General features: G+C 34.9%; 4 protein-coding genes across 8 annotated transcripts; 1 reads left to right on the top strand and 3 right to left on the bottom strand.

Annotated features, from left to right (window-relative positions):
* On the top strand, window positions 1–363 carry LOC132619435 (uncharacterized). The gene has a single exon (XM_060334342.1). It carries the CDS (start codon window positions 1–3, stop codon window positions 361–363), a length of 363 nt encoding a protein of 120 aa, XP_060190325.1.
* A 591-nt stretch (window positions 364–954) lies between these two features.
* LOC132618134 (probable transcription factor KAN2) lies at window positions 955–2973 on the bottom strand. Its single transcript, XM_060333204.1, has 6 exons — window positions 2634–2973; window positions 2227–2303; window positions 2085–2118; window positions 1837–1975; window positions 1509–1728; window positions 955–1420 (listed from the first exon to the last, which is right to left on the bottom strand). Exons 1-6 carry the CDS (start codon window positions 2914–2916, stop codon window positions 1262–1264), a joined length of 912 nt encoding a protein of 303 aa, XP_060189187.1. The 5' UTR covers window positions 2917–2973; the 3' UTR covers window positions 955–1261.
* Window positions 2974–9095: 6122 nt separating this feature from the next.
* Window positions 9096–15139, bottom strand: LOC132617648 (plant cysteine oxidase 4-like). Of its 3 annotated transcripts, none has more exons than XM_060332698.1 (6): window positions 15022–15139; window positions 13648–14011; window positions 10888–11033; window positions 10547–10694; window positions 9461–9667; window positions 9096–9370 (listed from the first exon to the last, which is right to left on the bottom strand). In XM_060332698.1, exons 2-6 carry the CDS (start codon window positions 13745–13747, stop codon window positions 9252–9254), a joined length of 720 nt encoding a protein of 239 aa, XP_060188681.1. In that variant the 5' UTR covers window positions 13748–14011; window positions 15022–15139; the 3' UTR covers window positions 9096–9251. The 3 variants fall into 3 exon arrangements, with proteins under 3 accessions (XP_060188681.1, XP_060188679.1, XP_060188680.1); XM_060332696.1 differs by having other exon boundaries at window positions 14940–15097; XM_060332697.1 differs by lacking the exon at window positions 15022–15139 and adding an exon at window positions 14892–14910.
* A 1454-nt stretch (window positions 15140–16593) lies between these two features.
* On the bottom strand, window positions 16594–20160 carry LOC132618549 (phospholipase A1-IIdelta). Of its 3 annotated transcripts, none has more exons than XM_060333580.1 (3): window positions 19010–20160; window positions 17998–18218; window positions 16594–16959 (listed from the first exon to the last, which is right to left on the bottom strand). In XM_060333580.1, exons 1-3 carry the CDS (start codon window positions 20006–20008, stop codon window positions 16755–16757), a joined length of 1425 nt encoding a protein of 474 aa, XP_060189563.1. In that variant the 5' UTR covers window positions 20009–20160; the 3' UTR covers window positions 16594–16754. The 3 variants fall into 3 exon arrangements, with proteins under 3 accessions (XP_060189563.1, XP_060189565.1, XP_060189564.1); XM_060333582.1 differs by having other exon boundaries at window positions 16822–16959; window positions 17961–18218; XM_060333581.1 differs by lacking the exon at window positions 16594–16959 and having other exon boundaries at window positions 17847–18218.
* Window positions 20161–22416: the final 2256 nt, after the last annotated feature.

The raw sequence follows: 22416 nt of genomic DNA, 5'->3' as shown, positions 1-22416 counted from the left end.
ATGGCTAGGTTCTTGGTTTCTTCTTTGGCTGTTGATGACAGTTCTAGTAAAGCTGGTGCTATGATTAGCTACTCTGAAGGCCTGTTTTTGCCTTGTGTTATCATTTTCTCCGTTTTGGTGGTGTCAGTAGTTGTATTTGCATGTACTGATCATCCTGAAAAAGACACAGTATCTATGAAGAAAAAGAAAAACAAGCCTAAGTCCGTTGGTACTTGTGCTTCTAATATTGGTGGTGCTGGTAGCATGATCATGTATTCTGGTGCTGGCAGTGGCGGTGGTGCTTGCTGTGGTGGCAGTGGTGGAGGTGGCAGCTGTGGCGGTGGCGGCTGTGGTGGCAGTGGCTGTGGCGGTGGTGGTTGCTGAGTGATTGTAAACTTGTAATCTTACTCTGCTATGACTTATGAATGACTATATATTATAGGCTGAAGTGCTTTGTTATGTTACCTTTTTATTTTCTTTCTTATGTCAGCTAATTTTGTTCATTTTAAACCCTATCACAACATGCTTACTCAACAATTGCATCTACTTGTTCAATACTATGCTTTGATTTTGCGCTTCTAAAAGGAACATCGATTCTAAAAATTCCATCACCGTCTGTCAAAACGACTAGAAATGTTCAAAAAAAAAAGAAAGGCACGCTACGTACAAAAAGTTTACGCCCTTATTAATCACTTGGAAACATATTAAAAAACAAATAGAATCTCACTTGCATATTGTGTGCAAAAAAGGGTTCAGGCGTTCAGCAACCTGGATTAATTTTAATTAGTTCCGGAATTTTACTATAGTTGCAGGAAAGACCCCCTGTTTTAAAGAGTTGAAGCAGTTGTTCTGCCACAATTTTTTTACATTCGTGACAGGAAATTGAACAGCATTAATGAGGTAAGATCAGTTCTATATAGCAACAAAGTCAAGTTGAATAATTTTTGACACTAATAAAACTCGATGTTGCACCATCTCTCATTTTTATAGGGATTCGGAGTAGCGGAACTTCTTATAAGGAAGAAAATTACTACCACTAGTAATAGCAGGAATTGTTTAAGGAAGGTAATCACTTCTTTTTCAGCTATACTTCTTTGCTCATAGAATTAATGAACATAAATCGTTTCTAATATCATGAATATCCTTCTGTGTATGAGGCCTACAAGTCTAGTACTTGCAAGATCTCATTCCAATGCACAATATTTGAATTGCATAGTGAGATCCCAAGTACTCGTCTTGTGTTTTCCTGAATTTGCCATAGTATTCTGTTTGTTTAGTTATATCAAGAGAAAGAAAGAGAAAGTATGGTATTAACATCTTTTGAGCTCTGTAGACTACTCTGTTTGACACCAGTCTGATCACAACCATGGCTCAAGCTTAACTGTAATTTTGATAATCCGTCGTGCTTTGGAGTTTCTTGTAATTTACATGCTTCATGAAGCTGCATCAAGAAATGTTAAAATTCAAAGTCAGTGAAAAACTTCTCATATAGAGAGGAAATCAAAGCAGGATATGAAAAAGAGCATTACATTTAGCCCAAGGGGTTCATAGTTTGGTTCAAAAGATTTGTATGCGGAACTGGCTGTTAAAGTAACAAAACCTTGCTGAAGAAATAGTTCACTGCAGGTTTCATGAGAAGACCTCTTCTTGTTTTCAACAAATCGACTACGCTTTAGTTGCTTATATCCTGCTAGTACCAATCCTGTATCATTTTTCCCTTGTGAAGCAGTAGACCTTACCATTGCATAACTGAAAGGTAAGAATTAGTGTACTTGTTTCTGATTGAACAGCGCAAAAATATTGGCATCCACATTCCTGTTTCAGCTCAGGGTATTGTGACATATTCAGTAGCTTTACCTTGGATCTAGTGGTTCTTGAAGGAGAGATGACAAATGGTTTCCATGATCCCTTCTCAAGTACCAGGAACCTTTGACCCTTCGGTACATTTCCATAATATGAGGTTTCCTATTTATACATCCACTTGAGGAAGATAAAACTGTATAAAGCATAGAGCAAATTGTTTTCAAATTTCCAGCAGCAGAACTGGAAAATTTATTTTTGTATAATTAAAAGCTTAGAAAAAAATCATTTTTTCTTCAGCTTACCGCTAGCTGAGTCTTGAAACTTATTCCTATACATCTGGAAGAGAAAATGAACGATTGGAACTGATCAAGCTGAAGCCATGCGGAAAAGATATAAAGAAGAAAAGAAGCCTCTGATAAACATATGCATTCAATTATTTGTTACCTGCAAGTGACTCTTTACATGAGTAATTTGAAGTCCTCTTACATTCATCAGCTCAAGAACCAGCTTAGGAGTAGCTCCTAATAACACCAAAGAGAAAAAGTTGGAAATTTTAAATTCCTCCTCAAACTTCAGCATGTATGCAAGGATCCAAGAATCAACAATTACGTTATGTTAAGATTGTAGATTGAGTTTAACTTCTATATGTACTAATAATACAAAAGAATTTGAATACTATCAGGCTACCTAAAAGATAACTATAAGTAACTGTCCAGCCAAAAACATTGAAATTATTAATCCGGAAAATAAGACAGGTTATCTGCTACAACAAGTTATGAATACTGTAAAGAAATTGTAAAATACAGTGTGAATAAGTTAAATTCCTTAGTACCAGAAACTTAAAGACTTACTCTCTTGGCCTCCTAGTGTTTCCACAGCATTTACGAAGGCAAGATGGAGATCAGGAGTCCAGCGAAGCGGAGGAGCTTTCGATCGAACATATCGCCTAAATCTCCTGGTTTTTTGCTCGTTCACTGGGGCGATTTTAGCTCTTTCCATTGACAACTCATTTCCATAACTACCACTACAAGTGGTAGATACTTTATCTTCATGTTCTTCAATAGTAATATTGGTAGCGACCTCATTCAAATCGAAGAGAGGGGACTTTCCTAATGATGCACAAGAGTCTTGCATGTTACTGCAATGATTGCTGATGCACTTACAGTGTAATATTTATACTTTCTTTTTGGGTATGTGAGAATACGACAGGTGTATCGTATGAGTTGTTAAGAGAAAAAACAAGGTAATTACCACATTTCTTCTTTGAGCTGTTCTTTGTGGAATTTGTGCAATATCATAACGTGGTTTTATATCCATCGTCTATCAGATCGATCATATTACACGGCCCCGTCCTGCACAATTCGGAGTACGAAGATCAAACTATTTAATTTTAAGGTAAATTCGGACACAAAATCTTCAATTTTTGTGAAATAAAATTTCAATATATAGATATTTGGAAAGTACATAAAAAATAAACAATTTAAAATATTTAAAAGACATGTAGAAAATCGTATTAAAAAAAACTCATTTACTCATCTCCAAATAATAATTGCATCATATAAATACAGACAAAACTATACGAGAAAGGCGAAATACATAAGTAGCCCCTTTAAGTTGTTCACGAACTTGTTTCACTACGTAAACTTCAATTATTTAGGAATTATTGATGGAATTATTATCATGCAAATACAGATACGACCAAACCCTTTGACTTATTGGAATCGTGTGCCATTCAATGCTTTCACACGTTGTTTCACATTTTCCTCACTGACCTATAAATATACAGTGGGTGCTCACTGCTCAGGGTTTTTTGCCCCTCGTGCTTATATACACAAAGATACAAGGGAATAAAATTTTCATAACCTTAGTCTTTGTTATTATGAAAAGCACGCTTTATTGATAGGGAAAATAAACCTAGAATGGACCATGCATGGGATAACAATTATGTAAGAACAAATTCCGAATGATTTGCCACCCTCTTCGGTGCCACATACACCAATTTAAGTAATTTGTTTTTTTTTTTCTTCAAGATTATAAATCCCACATTTTAAAATTGTTGGTTGTAGATATTTATTGGATGACCTGATTGTGTAAAATGTTGATGCAATTAATTACAATATTGTGAATATCAAGTCACTTGCCATTTTTATGCAATATTGTATAATTGGTGCTCATTTTATCAAATTAAAGCTCATAAAACCTGTTGCCAGGATAGGTCCCTGGCAGTACTAGCTCGACCATCGTCAATTAAGAAAAAAAGAACAACTTTCGCAGTTATAATTATGGAATTAATAATTAGGTTATCTCTCCGTACAAAATATAGGTTAGCTATAAGCTTTGATTTAGTTTTCGTGTCATGTTGATGACACAATTTTTACCAGAATAGTTGAACATTTTAACTTCAGCGTTAGAAATGGAAAGCTGGCTGGCTAATTATGTTCAGTTGCCCTCGTCTTTGCACATTCACCAAACATTTTCCCTAGGAATTCACAAATTCTTAGCAGTATGTTGTTTATTTCGGAGAGGACTATAATAATTATTATTGGAATGTTCTATGTCAATCTACCTCTGGAGAAAACATGACAAAAATTCTTTACCCAAATTGTTGAACATTTTAAGTAAATTCAATGGTAGAAATGGAAAGCCAGCTTATGTTCAGTTCCACACGTCTTAACATAGTTTTAGTTTTATTTTATTTTTTCTCTAGGAATATACAAAAATCCCCGTGTATAATTTGGAGTGGCCTAGAGAATGATTGGAATGTCTTATTTCAAAAATCTACTTCTTGAGCAAGTTTGTTAGCTAACCAAAGTTGTTCTTGCTTTTAATCAAGAAAAGGGTAATTAGTATTAAAATATACAAAAACCAACTTAAATCGTCAATTGAGTAACCCGTGTGAACTGTATTAAAGTAAATTAAAAGGAAGAAGCAAATGTCGAAAACGCAAAATTAAGTTCTTTTTTCCTTTGCACAAACTATCGAACTTCGCAGATGAGGTTCGAAGATGGTCCAAAATTAATGATCAATATTATTCTCTCACTTGTAATATGGAAAAATGTTAAGGGACAGATTCTAATAGATTTCTTGAAACCGACTAATTTCCAGGAATGTGTTTCATGTCGGAGATAATATTTTAGAATAGGTTTTCCTAAATTATTGGCTACTAAAAAGTTAATCTCCCATCAGAAGAAAAAAGGTAATATCTCTCATCGCTTTTGCTGGAAGTCATTTTCCTCAACTTCATGTAATTACTTGAATTGCTCCAACTAATTCTTTGAAATTATTACCAACCTTTAGTGTTTAAAAATCTCGAGAGATTTTGAAATTTTAGGGCCGTCCGCTGAGATATAACTTGACGATGCACCAGCTGCTTCTTCTTTTTCTTCTTCATTTCAAGTTCGAATCATAGGATAGTGTCCTGGATTTTAACTCCAATGCAATATCCTGGAATATATCGAACTTTTACAAGTGAAACTCCAAGATAGTGTTGTAGAATTCTGTGATATTGTTGCTAAAATTTTATTATTGCTAAAATTCAATAAACGTTGCATCTCGGTAAAATAAAACTATAACACAAAATTACGAGTTACGATCAGAAAAGGGTGCTTGGATATTACAGTATGGGGATTTTAACTTCAAGTGCTTGTACAAATATTTACTTTATAAGGCTTTTCTTTTCCGGAATCCCGATTAATACTCTTTTTATGAGTCCGGCGTCGAAATGGCACAAAATTGGACCAAAATTTCCAAAAGAGGTTGTGAAATTTGTGATAGACCAAAAGGGGTTAATCGTGCACTACTACACGATTTACCCCCAATTCATTAACGCCTGTTTTCCGTCTGTTAACTTTAAAAAAAAAATTAAAGGGCAAATCGTGGACCAGTACAAGATTTGCCAAAATTAATTTTGCAAATCGTGTGCCTGGACACGATTTGCAAAATTAATTTTGGCAAATCGTGTCCATGTACACGTTTTACCTTAATATATTTTGCAAATCGAGTGTAAGAACAACTTATGACTTGCTAGGGAATCATCATTTCATGAAAACAATATAATCAGTCGGTGGATTACTATACCAAAACTCATCATTCTCATGAAATGAAACATAAATTTCCAATACAGCCCTATAAGCATTTTGAGGAATTTTAAACTCCTTTGACACAACATCTGTAGAATTCTCAACCTCAAACCATCATTTAACCTCAAATGTATTTCATATTCTTCTTACCATCACCATATATTTCTTCAACAGGATAAAAGTGAATATAAAGTTTCACATGATATACACCAGTATGCAAATCGTGTACATGGATATGATTTGCCAAAATTAATTTTGCAAATCGTGTGCATGTGCACGATTAGCAAAAATAATTATGGCAAATTGTGTACTGGTCCACGATTTGCGCTTTAACATTTTTTTTTTTAAGTTAACGGAAGGAAGGCAGGGCGTTAATGAATTAGGGGTAAATCGTGTAGCAGTGCACGATTAACCCTTTTTGGTCTATCACAAATTCCACAACCCCTTTTGAAAATTTTGGTCCAATTTTGTGCCATTTCAGCGCCGAACTCCTCTTTTTACACAGGAATTATATATCTCAAATTTCAGTGGTAGGTTTGGCGAAAGGACACACTAACCTCACGGGAGATGCTCAAAAAAATTACATGACAATTCTTATATATGCATCATGCATGCACACAAGGGGGTGGGGTGGAGAGGGACAAATAAGAGAACATCATATATACATCAGCATTTTACATTATTAATATATTTCACAAGGGGGTGGGGCCAAGGGGGACAAATAAGAGAACATTATATATACATACAATTATCTTTTAAGTGACCATACAATACAATTATTATTTTATACTACTACCTTAAAACTCCTTCCAAACTGCTAACGTTTTCAGGGAACAGTTTGTGTCTTGTCATTTTGTGTTGCATAAATATGGGCGTTGACGATATTCACTATTCTAAGGCGTTATAGCCTCATAAAACAAATTAAGAACCTTTCACATATAATTGTGCTTACATAACACATGAAAAAGTGGTAGTTGGATCTTCATTACATTTTATAAAAGAGTTACAATATATCCTACTTTTCTTTTCCATCTTCCTCTTGTTTAATTTGTCTGTTTACACATCTGTATATGAACGCAAAGAAATAAAGAGATCTGTTCATATGGGACTGCACCAGACTTAAGTTTGAGTAAGTTTAAACATCCTTAAGAGATACTACTTAAATCAGAATCAACCTAAGTAATAAAGGGGACTAAAAGAATACATATAAGAATCTGTACCAAAAAGTATATATATATATATCAAATTTTCTTTGACATATGCAGTGACGATCTAATGTATCATGCACGCTGACTCCGTTGGCTAGGGATGGTCATGAATCGCAGCTCTAATGAACTCATGACCACTGAGTCTATATTGTCCATTTAATTAAATCCAACATTAAAATACTAGTGTGTACGAGTGTGGGTTGCTGCTCTCCCTTCTTAACAATAAAATTGAAATTGTTTATAGCGAAAAAGCTCAAATTTGTCATCGAACCATCAGAAAGGCTCATTTATGCCACTCGTTAATAGTTGGCTCAAAAATGCCATCGTTTTTCCATTTTGGGTCATATGTGTCATTACTTACTAAATACAGAACTCTACTACTTTCAGATTTTGCCACGTGACATTATCTAAACCCTTCATTTTATGAGTGGCGTATATGAGCCATTTCATAGTTCAGTGGCATATTTGACTCTTTTTTCTAAATAAAGCTCCATTTTTTTCATATTTTATGTAACTAGCTTATAACGACAAGTTTGTCCCTTATACTAATAACATTATTATTTTCACATGGAAAAGCTATACTCTCTTATTTAGTTATATTATGAATCTAATCTTATTGTACATCATTCACAATTTTCACGTACTTTATGACTCTTTAGAAAGAGTAAAAAAAACATGAAAGAGTAAAAAAAAACATAAAATTCGTTAAGAAAAAAAAGAGACGGGTTTAAAAGAGAGTACACTAATGAGATGAGATCGATGGTATGAAAAATACATATGAGCAAATTTGAGGCTCTCCCGACCATGATTAACGTCCCAAATTTCACTCATATGTAACTCTTCATTTTCATCTACACATCATTAGTGTAATCTCTTTTAAATGTCTCTTTTTTTCCTTAAATAAATATTTTATGTTTTAAATCTTTTTAAAGAGCCATAAAGTACGTAAAAATTGTGAAGGATGTAGAATAAGATTAGATTTATAATCCAATTAAATAAGAGAACATAGTTTTTCCATGTAAAATAATAATGTTACTATAAGGGACAAATTTCCCTAATAAGCTTGTTACATAAAATTTAAAAAGATGGAGCTTTATATAGGAATTAGGAAAAGGCTCAAATATGTCACTGAACTACTAAATGACTCATATATGCCACTCGTAAAATGAAGGGTTTAGATAATACCACGTGACAAAATCTGGTAGTAGTAGAGTTCTGCTAGTGAGTAATGGCATATATAACCTAAAATGGTAACGGCGGTGGCATTTTTGAGCCCAACTATTAACAAGTGGCATGAATGAACCTATTCTGATAGTTTGATGGCATATTTGAGCTTCCGCCCTTGTTTATATGAGAATGGTTAAAACTGCATCCGATGGCCTCTTCACCAAATTGCACCTAACAAGCAGAGCATGCTAAGCTAGCTTATATACAAAGCACTAAACGGTTCCCATTCCACAAACCCCTCAATTGGCAAAAGGTATTCAAGACTACTCTTTAAAAGAGTAAAAAGAAAAAGTAATGAGTTCAATAATTTAAACGGTTGTGTTAGACAGCCACTTCAAGCAATAAATAGAAGTTAGCTAAGCTACTTCACTCGCTTGTTAATGCTAGCTGCCTAAGGAGGACAAGTGACAGTAGGTGATGAACTAGGAATCACTTGCTTGTTAATGCTAGCTACCTAAGGAGGACACGTGACAGCTTAAGTGAAGTGATAGACAAACTAGGGATCTCTTACTCGTTAAGGCTACATAAAGAAGAGATTAACAGATTAATATAGAACAGATTATTATTCTAAAGCTTTCTCCATAGTTTGAATTATTATCGTAAATTTCTCTGTGACTCAATTTCCGTCCACGAGTGCTAGTTCCACAAAAATCTAAACCATATCGCAGCTCATTATCCACCCACATGGGCATGAGGCAGAATAACAGGCACAACAAGATTAAGCGAGCTGGTTTTTTATCGTTCAAAACTTCGAGGAACTTGCTTATACTCTGTCTTAACCATTCACTAATTTAAGGTGAGGTCAGTAAATTAGTGTATGGTATATAATGATATTTATATATCAAATGCCCCTATTTTCTCACCAATAAAAATCATTATTCTCAGACCGGTTGACACATTACTGATTCACCTAAATGCATTATAAAAGTTGGGACAGAACCAAAAATGGAACATCTCAAGTTTTGATGACACGGCCCTTATATTGCCCTCTACGGACCACAAAGTCGTCAGGAGGCTGAATCTCTTCCAACCAAGTCACATCTGAGAATGTCACTCCATCCACCTCGAGCTCACCTTTAAAAAAAGCATGTCAAAATACTTCAGATTTTCAGTACAATAAAATTTCATGTCATATCTGTGCAAAATTTCTCACAATGCAACTACCTGGTAGATCCCCTACGGGAGACCTCCGGAAATAAGTGCAATGCCGTCCATCCTCAGAGGAGTAAGGTGGAGAAAGGATGTCAAAAATAGCACAAGGAGTTATGGCTTTGAAACAATGGATGTTGCCTCCAAAAGTAGGATACAGAGTAGTCGTCCCACACGGAGCAGTCATGTCACAGTCTTTAACAAGCTTTGCCGGTCTTGTACCTGAGCAACATTAGGAGCGAGCAACTGAAGATAGCAAACATCGATGTGTGTGTATGCAATGTATACATGTAACTGTATATGAATTGAAGTGGGTCGAGAAGAAGTAGCAGTAGAATCCTTTATAACGAACATTAATCCCAGACAATAATACCCCAGATAAACTATTAATAAAGAAAAAGAAAATAAACTCGTAAAAGTGACTCTTCCAATTGACTTAAAATAATTGCTAGTATCTCTCAGGTCATAAATCTTTGGTCACCGCAGCCAACCATCTACAATTAATATATAGTATCTCTCCGTTCATAATCTTTGGTCACCAGTTGCAGTCAACTATCCACAAGTAATATAATTACGTGCACATAGTTCTCACATTTTGTGTTCCAGTTGAAGCATGGGATACAAAATTCTGCACAAGATGTGAATTGAACCCTTGACTTTGCAAGTCTACTCAACTCAACCAAGTGATTATTAGTACAAGCAAGCACGAATTCTGCAGATAATACAATTAAACCCTCAAACTTAGTATAGCTCTCAGTCAGCAAGTCTTTATGGTTGAATTCTTAAGAGAGGAGTTCATAAGGCAAAAATAGCCATTATCATATGAAACAAATAATACATGATTCTGAGTTATCATATTCAAACTAAAAAAGATATCTATGGATAAAAAGTAAAGGCTTGACAAACCATGCCAACAGGACCAGAGATGAGAAAGGACCTGCCACCCAATTAAAAAAAACATAGCAAAAAACAAGCACATGCAAGGCCTCAAAATTAATGGCACATCAAAAGCATCTAATCAAAAAACCCTATGTGCTTCAATGAAATGCTATTACACATTCACCAAGTACATCCTAGACATCTAATTAAGATAGTACGCACCTTCCGATGGAATCGAAGGACCTGGAATATTGATCCAATCATAGGCTTTCACGTGAAAGGAACCATATACCAGCTTACTTAAAACAGTCATCCCAGGGTGATTGTGTAGAGGTATGATAGAGGAAGGTGGCATGCAAAATATCCCCATCTGTGAAAACACCAAACAAGATAACAAATTCAATCATGCCGCTTTCATTCCTCTACTTCTGGAACCCTACAAATTGACGTTGATCATCCATATTATCCAAATACCAGCACTCCTCTACGACCACCACACCATCCCCCCCCCCCCCCCCCCCCCCAAAAAAAAAGAGGGGGTAAAAGCCTTATGCAACACTTACAGAGAAACTGTCGCATTCATGTAAGTGCAGGTATTTGATTGCTGGCGGTGACCGGGGTCCCCCATTGTGCTCGAGCAGAGTACCATTCCAACTCCGTACAAGTTGTGCTTCTTGCTCAAGACCGACATCAGAGGGCTTGATTTTATCTGTAGCCCAAACGAATAGCCGAATAGTCAGTAATATAAGTCATCAATGGAAGCATATGCCAAAATGAGCCTGAAATCTCAGGGGAAGGCCAATTATCACAGAATTGACAGTTCAACTCATGGCCCAAATAAACTTACTGTAAATGAGAGTTTAGAGACTAAGGAATAAAACCAAAATCATCTTAAATCTTGAATTTTGCAGTTCTATGCAATATCTTTTAAGAAAAAATGAGAAACACAAAAATATGATTATAATAGTGCAATGCGATCCATGAGAAAAGCTCCACTTCAAACCCAATTACTGCCAAACCCACCTCCACGATCAAACACTGAACAAGCCAAACGTTAAATAAAGACTGCTTGCAAAACCATATTGACTGCTTCAGTTACCTATCTGAGATTGAGACTGGATATGGGATAAATCTACACCATGTTTAGCACCCTTAAAACAGAGTAGAGGTCTCAATCTCACGTTTTCCAAAGTTTTCCACTTCACTGCTGTAAATTATAATGTAAGCTAAATTCTCAATTCCTGTTACAGATTAAATAATACAAACCTCAACCTTTTACCTTCACGTAAAAACCAGTCTAGATCTGTCCCCAACTACCACCACTACGGAAGAAATAAAAGAAGAAAAAATTAACTACCATCCAGTCTCCAAAGAGCTGCATGGAATTGCTGTCAGCTTTAAATATTATAGTATTTTGCAAAATGTGATAAATGTGTGAAAAATAGATTGATCACATAAAATTTCACATCTTTTGGTAGCTGTCGTGAAGTAATCTAGTGATTCCAAGATTTACTCACTGAAGACCTGCCGCATTGATTTCTCTCTCTGACGCCATCCTACATATATTATCCAATTGGGCCATCACAAAAAAAGCATATCGTCCTCAAAGGGTGTTTAGATAAATGTTCTCCACTTGACCTTGCCGATAGCTCGATAAGCTATGAGCAATCTTATTCATTGCTTAACAAAGAAAACAAACAGTGTGATTCAATGGTTAGACACTCATTCTTCAAGCTTCTTTACATTTTAGAGATAATATTAAGACCCTCTATTAGTCTCAATCCACCAATGGCAAAGGAGAAGGATAGAATGTGGTTACTGCACAAAAATCCATCAAAACATATTGAAAGTCGCTAAAACTTTACCATCACGTATACATAAAATTAATAGCCATTCCCTTGGTCTAGATTGTGAAGAAATAAAAGAGAGAGTATTGAAGACTTGGTGATAGTATAATACAAAACACAACTATTTGTAGGAGTAAGATACATTCCGATCCTACAATTAACCAATGAGGGACCAACTTCATTCTAGCATTTAACACTACTCTGACAAATTTTTAGCACCAAATTTTAGCACATATAAGATATAACATGGTTTTTTTACCTACCTCTATTTATTTATTTTGATAATCATGGTGTTTGGGCCAGCTTGTGTGCACCTCAACTAATTCCACGGGATACCTGCCACCTCCCACCAGCAACAAGTACCAGTTTGAACCTAAGACCTCATGGCTCTCAACCCACTTCATTAACCACTACACCATTGGTGCCACCTTTGATACTCTAATAGTGAAGTGCACCAATCCCCTTCCTTGCCACTTTCAAGTCCCTCCGATCTTAGATACATCCAAGATTCTGACACCTCATAGGTTTCATGAAATACAAGCGCTATTTCCCTACCCTCCCAATCTACTAGCATGAGTGTGAAAAACTGGAGTAATGCTTGCATAATTTGGATGTATTAAAGATGCTACTGCATTCATATTGCCGAAACAATATACTTGAAGATCCTCAAGAGGCCTACTATTCCAACTAAAACTACATTTATTAGCTGGCAGAGAGCCTAGGAATTGTAAGGTGAGGTCCGGAGCTTGTAAATCAAAGTTATCAAAGACGAAAAGTGTAGTTTTAAATGTTAGTATGGAGTTAAGGAGGTACGGATTGATATACCATGTCCATCCTGAATGGTAAACTAGATTATAGCACGTAAGAGCCTGAAATCTAGAAACTCGATTGACAATGAAAAAGAGTTACATTATCACACAAAAAGATTAACAAAGAAATCTTGAGAAAGGGCGGTTGAATGGTGGATTTTTTGTCTAATGTATCAGAGAGGCACATTAAAGTTATTAACTTCACAACACGGACCGACGACATATACACCAAGCACAATTGGTTTTCAGATAATTAGATCTCCTAAACAAATTGTCGTCAATTTCAAAAGATGATATCAGTTTATTGAACATGAGATATATATAAGCCCATTAAAACTCCAACGTATTACATAATCTCATGCCTAAGTTTACAATCTAGTATTTCTAAGGCCTTATTAACATAAAACTGTTGCATCTATCAAACCTAAGTTAGATTCAAGAGAAGCTATAGCTTTCTATCTTGAAATGGCCAAAAAGATAGTCACTCAAATAGGTTAAGGAGATTCTCATTGAACATAAAAAGAGAGATAAAATTTTACCACATGATCTTCCAGAAAACTATTTTTTATTACATCTAGAAGTAACTTGAGTAGATAAAATAGAAGACAAATTAAATAACCATTTAAACCACAAGGTGTTTAACTAATTAATCAACATAAACACATACCCAATAGGGAACGGACTTTGTCGAGAGCATCTTCTGAAACCGGTCCGTTAGGTGAAAGTGATGCTTTACAAGCGTTATAAAGCTTTTGTACAGCTGGCATGTTCAGCAAATCGAGAACAATTATACCCACCGCCTATACGACAAAACTTATCTCACTGTGGCTAACGGCTTCGAACTAAACCAAAAATTCTGCTTGAAGGGTCCTCTATTTCTCGAAGACCCTTCAAGAACAGCTTTTCAAGCAGAAGATCCTTCGAGAAAACGATTGGGCACAAACTGGACTTTATGATTCAAACCAAAGCGGCGATCACGCATCCATGTGGTCCTTAACTGATCCAGTTTTACTTTCTATTATCAATGTCACCTAACGAATAGAAGAAATCACCATTAAACTCAAACATTTCTAATCCATATATATTCATGAAGATAATCAGTAGGATTTGGAAAAAAACTGCTATTCAAAATCACATTTTCATTTCCAAATTCCATCTCTAGAGCCCTAAATCCGAGCGGAATATTTACAACATCCAAAAATAACTCCCTTATACGCTACAATTCATTTCCAATTAAAAGCAGGGCTAGCTCAAGGGTGAGTCTATTAAAGCAACACTAAATTTTTGTGTATGTGTATATATTTAAGGCCTCAGATTAAAATTATCAACTTAGACTCCAGCTATTGTGCTCTTCACCAGGCACCAGCAACAAATCTAGATATGCAATTTAATATCAAGAATTGAAAACTCAAGTTTATAAATTAAATCAAAATAGAAGCAAGATCGAAATGGAGAGAACTGAAGGAAGTACATATTTGAAGCGAAATCGATGTGTTTTCAGTAGATGCATAATTCAATTGGAAAAAAAGACTTATACAACTATAAGATAAACAATTAACATGGAAAATAGTACTAAAGAGAGTTACAATGAAATTGCAAAACGCACAAATTGCACATGAAGACACATAAACAAAGCAATTTATCAAAAATTGAAAACTCAAGTTTATAAATTATACATAACAATAAAAAAAAGCAAGCTTGAAATGAAGAGGATTGAAATAAGTATACTCCAAGCGAAATCGATGTGTTTCAGTAGATGCGTTATTCAATTGTAAAAGAGTTATACAAATATACGATCAACAATTGAAATGAAAAATCGTACTAACGAGAGTTATAATGAAACTTCAAAACGCACAAAATTGAACATGAAAAAAGCAAAACAATAATAATAATAATAATATACACACGTACACAAACCAGTGACTGCCAAGTTTTAAGCATAAAATGATGCTATCATACCTTGAGAAAATGAGAGATTAATTAAATTACAGAGAGATTTTTGTTATTAGAATGAACAAGAAGATGGATTGCGTTTGCGTACAAATTGTTTTCGGAGCCTTTTGGGAAACCCGGGGCTCCGGTATGGGTCGGAGTTATCTATCGTTATTGGTAAACCGACCCTTCTTTGACTACTTGAAATTATTGTCCTCGGTTGAGGTGGAAATCACAGGAATGCCATTATTCTCCATTCTTATTTACTTTGACTAGTATTAGTACCGCGCAAATATTAATCATGATAAATTTTTTGATATTCTTGTAAACGAATTTTTAAAATTCATCTCTTATAATAATAATAAAATATAAACAAAATCTCTATGGAGATGAATCATATAGTTGTTCACTAATTCGGAGATAGATTTGGAGCATAAAATGAAGTCTCGGGATAAAATTTATAAAACTTCGAAATTTGAAATGCAGAATAGATAATTTACTCGTATCATGTATAGTTTTCTTCTGGCTTCTCTCAAATATACCCCGAATATTTTTGATTTTCCGTCCACTAATAAAATTGTACTTTAAAAATGTTGGTCAAGCCATGTAGGATATATTCCAACTTTTTAAATTATTCACAGGAATGTCAATATTCTCTGTTCTCATGTACTTAGGACAAGATCTAAATATACTTCATGCTTTATAGACTTATGATTCTTTCATTTGGCAATTTTTCAGTGGTGTTCTTGTGTTACTAATATGTAAGTTGGGGTAAAGAAGAAAATAAAACAGTTGAATAGGGTATTGTTATTTACATTAAGAACTAACATTACAGTGCATTAATTACCGGCAACATTGTCAGATGAGGAATTTAAGTGACACTAAGTGAGTGCACCTAAATGGTTCATGCACCATTTGCTAGTCTAAGAATGCATCATTGCACATGTAAAATATGGAATCTAAGTGAAATTAAGTGATTACCTAATTGATTCATTTGAACAAATGTTTAAGTTGAACTGTGAGGACACTATTTGCAATAATGAAACTGAGGGGCACGTTTCGACGCATATTTTGTGACATACCCGAATTTTGCTCAAATGATGTTAATTCTCCTATATTTAATTTATTTCTAGTTCGACTCATAAATAAGTTCGAGTTTCGAACGATAGTGAATTTTCCTATATTTAATTTATTACTAGAGTCTAATGCTTTTGAGATGTAATTTCTGCTATTTTTATATTTTTTTTAGTGTGTAATATGATTTTTGTGTTGCATATTTTAGGTTATGAAAAGATTTCTAGTGTTTATGATTAAAAAAAATCTCTCACTATTTTCTTCAAAGCTACCGAACATAAATTGTAAAATATTTGATGGTGTTAACTTTTCTTAAACTTAAAGGACCAAAACTGTTCAATGTATACTTAATGGCTTGGTAAGCAAGCAATCCGTTATGTGGGCGCCAACTCTAATTTCCTTCTCTTTTTTCTTCTTCCAAGTCACGATCAGAATGATGACAAACATGCAATCCCATCTCCAACTGAGACCACTCGACCGATTTCATCCACTTGAAAATTCATGTAAAAGTTGCTAAAGGAACTTTTTTTAACCTACCCTCAAACATTAGCGAACATTTTTGTTATTTTCTCGGCAATGAAGCATAAAATTGAACACGGACTTAATGCAAGACACCAACGAGCTTTTCCAAGTTTACATTCTCGACAAGTTCAATGAAATGCTTCCCAGTTAATTTAACAGAGGTAATTTAAGCAATATAATAAGTCAATTTAACTTCATACAATCTTCTTTTTCACGATGAACACTGTAAAACAGAATTGCTTCTAGCTAGCCATGTTTGCCAAATTGTCTAAACACAAAGTGTCCTTTATAACTCTGTTTTAATCCTGCTTTTGTTCTGTGGATGAAGAAACGACTCTCTTTCAGGATAGCAATGTGCCGGTGCTCCTTATTCTCAATTCCATCTTCAGTAATTTGTGTTACTCCATCTTCGGCCAGTTTACTTATGGCATCATTTTCCAGTGAATAAACCCTGGCACACATAATGGAAAAAGAGTATACCAATTAAAATTACAACTTTGAAAAGCACCAAGTGGAGACACATTTAACTTCGACCCAAATTTCTAATTGAAAAGTTCGTAAAAACATAGTACATGTTTATGCTTAGAGCGAGTCTGTTGTCACACACACACACAAAGCTTAGAATGCTAGGAAGTGATCACATGAATTGTTTTTAATCATTTGGACTATTTTTAATGATTTTGTCTGTGATTATAAGTTCTATCAATCTTTTAGTAGCGTGGCTAGGAGCATGAACAAAGGTTAAGTAAAGTTGTTGGTACAACCATACATGACCCAGTTGAAAATGGGAGGTGAAAATGATTTTATCGCTTAAACTAAGTTAAAATTCGTTTTCTGTTAGCTTGGGTCATGGATGGTCGGGGCCTTTTAGGTTGGAACAGAAATTTATGTAGACCAATAAATAAAGGCCGATTATTATGTTGGTAATGGAAGGATAATTTTAAGCCTAAGAATAACATTAGGGCGAATTTGATGCAAAGGTGAAACGAGGGCATTTTTGAGCCATTTCTAATTCATTAAGGACATGTTTGATCCCTTTTTCTCAAAATTATTGCAAGATAGGGATTGGACCTATCGTATTTGACAAGTCTAATAGCTTGTTTACAAAATTTTAAAATCTATTTATTTGAAAAATATCGAAAAATTACTTTTGAAAAATTAATAATTTGTCTTTTGCATTGAAGCAGAATTTCTTTAGTCAATATTAAAACAACAATTAGTCAATGTTCCGAGAGTACTTTTATAAAGAATTTACCTTTTTCAGTTTCTAAAAGTTAATTTTGCTACTACTGAAAAATACTTACTTTTTTCTATAAAAAATTGATCAAACACTGCAACTCTGTAAAATAAATATATAAATAAAATTTAAAAAATTGCCTTCCAAAAACTTAGTCAACCAAACTATGCACAAATAAACAAAGATCCATTTAGAAAAATAAAAAGAGAACAAACCAATAATTAACAAGCCACTCAGAGGAAAAGTTAATACTCAGGGATTGGAATGTCCTCATCCGAAGGTGGTGCAAGAATCCATTCTCCATCTTCATCAAGAACCACCCCTTTATTCTTCTCAACCCACCATGATCCTGGAATCAATATCTCATCTTTCAATATTGAACTTGACTTATTCACTAGAGCCAAACTTCTCTTTACTTTCAGCTCAAATTCTTCATCTTCCCCATTCCAACCAGCTACAATATGCAACATTGCCTGCAAATAGGAGGCACAAAATTAGCCCATAAAAATATAATTTGCTCGTCCATTCAAAATAGCTCGCCCATTTATTAGCCCGATTCCTTCCCTCTAAAATGTGAGCTGATATGGGACTTAAATTTACCCACGAGAAACTTTGTCAAACTATTTTAAAAAGTATTTTATTTAATTAATATGTTTTCTACTCCTCTATATAGTCAAATATAAAGAAAAATAAGTTTTATTAGATATTTAAACAATTAAAAAAATGTTGTAAGAATTGGATCGGTTGAGTTATAACCCATATCTCGGCTTATTTCAGTCCAAATAACTTTTGACGGGTTATTTAACCCGTTTATTTATGGGTCATTTGCATGATTACACTTCAAAGACACTAGTCTTTAATTTTTGCCCCTCGGATTGGTGGTCTTTAATTTCTGCTCTTCGCCTAATACCATGAGGTTTGGGGTTCGAACCCCGGATCAGTCTAAAAAAAATCGCAAGGCAGAGTTTCGTAACAAAGTTAGGCCTCAGGCAGAGTTTTGAATGCAAAACTCTACCTGAGGCAAAGTTTCAAACTCTACCTTAAGGTGAAGTTTTGCATGCAAAACTCTGTCTTGCGAATTTTTTTTATTTTTTTTTTACTGAGCCGGGATTAAAATCCAAAAACTCGAGATATTAAACGAAGGACAAAAATTAAAGACTAGTGCCTTTGAAGGGCAATCCCCACAATAAAATATTTATTTATTAACGCAACTCATTTTGATTCGTCTAAATTCATCTGAGCCCGCTAGGTTTAATAACCTTACCTGCAAATTATGCCAGTCACTTGGATTTTTGGAGTCCTTCAAACTTGGGGATTTTCTGGAGTCAATCACTAGCTCAATCCCAGAATTGACATACCCCAATAAAGAACTTGGATAATGAGTTATGAGATCAATCTTGTTCTTAACATGTAAGATCTTCAAATTTGGGAATTCTTTCAGCTTTTCGTTGAATGCCCTGTTTCCTACCTGTGGACTACCGAAAATAATGGCGGATACCGGAATATCAGTCACCCCATTTTCAACAAGATCAAAAGCAGCTAAAATTGATAAACTTGCACCAAGACTGTGACCTGTAAAAGTTATACTCAGATTCTCATCTTTATATTGTTCTCTTAAATCTTCAATCATTATCTGAAGCTGTGCTCTAGCACTTAATCTCGTAAATGACGAATTTGGGTCACTGGAAACATAAATCTTTAGCCACCCATTCATCACTTTGGGTTCATTTTCATCAGCATCATCATCATTATCATCATCAGGGTCAGCTTTATTTAGCGACATGGGATGAAGCAGAGGTTCAGCAGATTCAGGCCTGGCACCAAGAACATTGATCCATTCATAATTCCTTGTTGTGCCACGAAACGCTATATAAATTTCCCTACGACCGAGTTTTTCACTGACTTCATCGTTCGTTACAGCTATGTAACCAATCCAATTGGATTCGCGATCCCATGAATCGCGAGATAGAGAGTGTAGGAAAAGTGCTTTGTGAGCACCAACGCGAGCTGTTGCATAGAGGAAGCTATAGACATGGTAATTTGAGGAGGATTGGAACATGACTTTGTGGAAAAATGAGCTTTTACCGTAACGGCTACTGCCACAGTACTTGGAGTTTTCGTCATTGTTGAAAGCGTCGTATGTTGCTTGACAAAAGTCGCCACACCGGAGAATGAGTTGCCGGAGATTGAGGTCTAGTGGATCAAGAAGGTCTTCCCAGTTGTTGCTTCCTAATAATTCATGCCATGTTGGTTCTGTCCCCATTTTGGGTAATAGAAATGTAGATAAGACTAATGTGGTGGAAATTTGGGTTGAAATTTTGAGGTGATGGGGCTAATGCCAGAGGGATTTATGAAGAAAAACAATGTCTTTTTCTTCCTTACTTTAATCGAATTAATGAGTAGTTATGACTATGTTAATACTTTTCCACGATCAGCAAATTGGAGTGGGATTTTGTTAGATGATAGCCTTGGTCCTACAAGAGATACAAATCTAAATTAATCGAATTGGTTTAAATAACAAATGATTTTAATTAAGAAATGATTGGACAAAAAGATGTGAATGCATAGTGGGAACAGGGAACATAATTGGTACTTTCCTCTCGACTGCTCCGGTTAAAATACAATATTTGATTCAATTAGAGTATAAAATTGAAGTTTTCTTCATAATACAAGAAAAACATTTACGCGTTTCTTTAAAAATTTCTCACCTCATACAAGAATAGTTAACAATGTTCTTCTAGAAAAAAAAAAATTAACTGCATCGAGTCTTTACATCAATATAGCTTTTATTGATAAAAAATTTATAACAAAAATAAGTTAAGGTCATCTATAGCAAACATACTAATACTCTGCAGTCTGCGGCATGCATTGGGAGCGGATAAAGTATTTTACTGGAGAAAAAAGAGAAATTATAAAAAATAAAAAATAAAAAATTGTAGTGTGCCTTATAAGTTCCAATGTGAAAACACCTTTTTTAACAATTAGGGGTTATTTGGTACTAAGAGTAAATTATGGAGGGATTAATAATGCAAAGATTATTTGTATAGTAATTAATAATGAATGTAATGTTATGTTGCTATTGATAATTAAGAAAATGTTGTACATAAATTAATCACTCTAAAAAGGCGATTTCAACTTTATATAGCTAATCTTTTTTACCATGAAAAGTTTTCACTTTTTTCAAGATTTTTTTTATTTTATTTGAAAATCAGCGTTGACCATGAAAATTCCAAATACAACTTGAAGTTGTATGTGGAATTTGGAAAACACCTTAAAACTCAGTTTCACTTTTTCACTTTCAGTACATTCAAAAAATCAAATATTCTTTGCAAAAACTATAACCAAACAGAACTTCATATTCAACCCCAACTTCAAAATTCCAAATACAGTGAAAAATATTTGGTTTTCATGGCCGAGGCCCAAACGCCTACTTAATCTCTACATTGCTAATACTCATATTCTTATTTCACATAAATTACTAGACAAGTTTAACTGTGACCAATTTCATTACTAGCTTGATTGTGACTCTATTTCAACCTACATCTAATTTTTGGCGCATCCCTTAAATTTTCAAAATCCACATTTCGTTCCCTTCTCCGAATGGACCACACAAGACTCACACATTTGATGAAAACCTAAAGATTTTCTTCAACAACTCACCCCTCAGCCCTCACCCCACCCAAAAATGCACATTCGGCTGCCTAATTCTCGACCGCCTCCTCAATGGCGACATTCCTTGCAATTCGATAACCGAATTAGTCGCCGAAAGTGGCTGCGGCAAAACCCAAATATCCCTTCAACTCCTCCTGACCGCTCAACTTTCCGTTTCACTTGCCGGGCTTAATAGCATGTGAATACAAGTTCAACAACACATTCAGCACCTGCACCCCAACAAGAAAAGTCCCAAATGCTCTCAGCCACCTCCTTACACCTCTACTCTGAATCACCCTTTCCCTTTCATCGCCTTCACCAACTCTCTTCCTCATTTCCCACTCTCCACAACTAGAGGTGGCAAAATGGGTAAAAAATATGGTTATCCGCCCGACCCAATCCATTTAAAATGGTTCCAATATGATGTTGGTCTTGTTGTTGTTGTTGTTGGTTACTGAATTGTAATTTCGGGCTAGGCATATAAACAGGGGAGATGTTGCCCGAATTTTGACAGAATTTAAAAGAGATTAATTTAAGGGCTTAAGGTAAGCATATGATAACGGTCCTAACAGTAGTATTAATTTTCTTAAATATAGATTGACGAGCTTGGAAAGACAAGCGTGCAGTAGTTAGAGTTAAGGCGACCGGAAAGGTATGTTAAGACTTTGCCTTTCTTTCTTTCTTTTTGGCATGATCCCATGCTATCAGCAGACGAGGAATACTCGAGTCTCCTTATTACTCTACTCTTAGAAGTATTAGGAGTACCTCAGTTTTTTATGCTCATATACCCCTTTATTATGATTATTCCTTCTATTCATGGGTCCTAAACTTTGTGTCATGATAATGTTAGTTTATGTTTATGCATTGCATTCATTTACATATATGCATATTGACCCGTGACCAGAAGGCGTTATATACGCGTATATTATATGTATGTGGGGTATAGGGAAAGGGAAAGCGTTATATACGCATTACCACCTGATCAGCTGTTGCACAGTGATGATGATTATGATGCTCGAA

The sequence above is a fragment of the Lycium barbarum genome, chromosome 11, assembly GCF_019175385.1.
Source record: "Lycium barbarum isolate Lr01 chromosome 11, ASM1917538v2, whole genome shotgun sequence".
NCBI lineage: Eukaryota > Viridiplantae > Streptophyta > Magnoliopsida > Solanales > Solanaceae > Lycium > Lycium barbarum.
The sequence above is the reverse complement of the archived record's forward strand: the minus strand, read 5'-3'. Positions and strand labels throughout refer to the sequence as shown.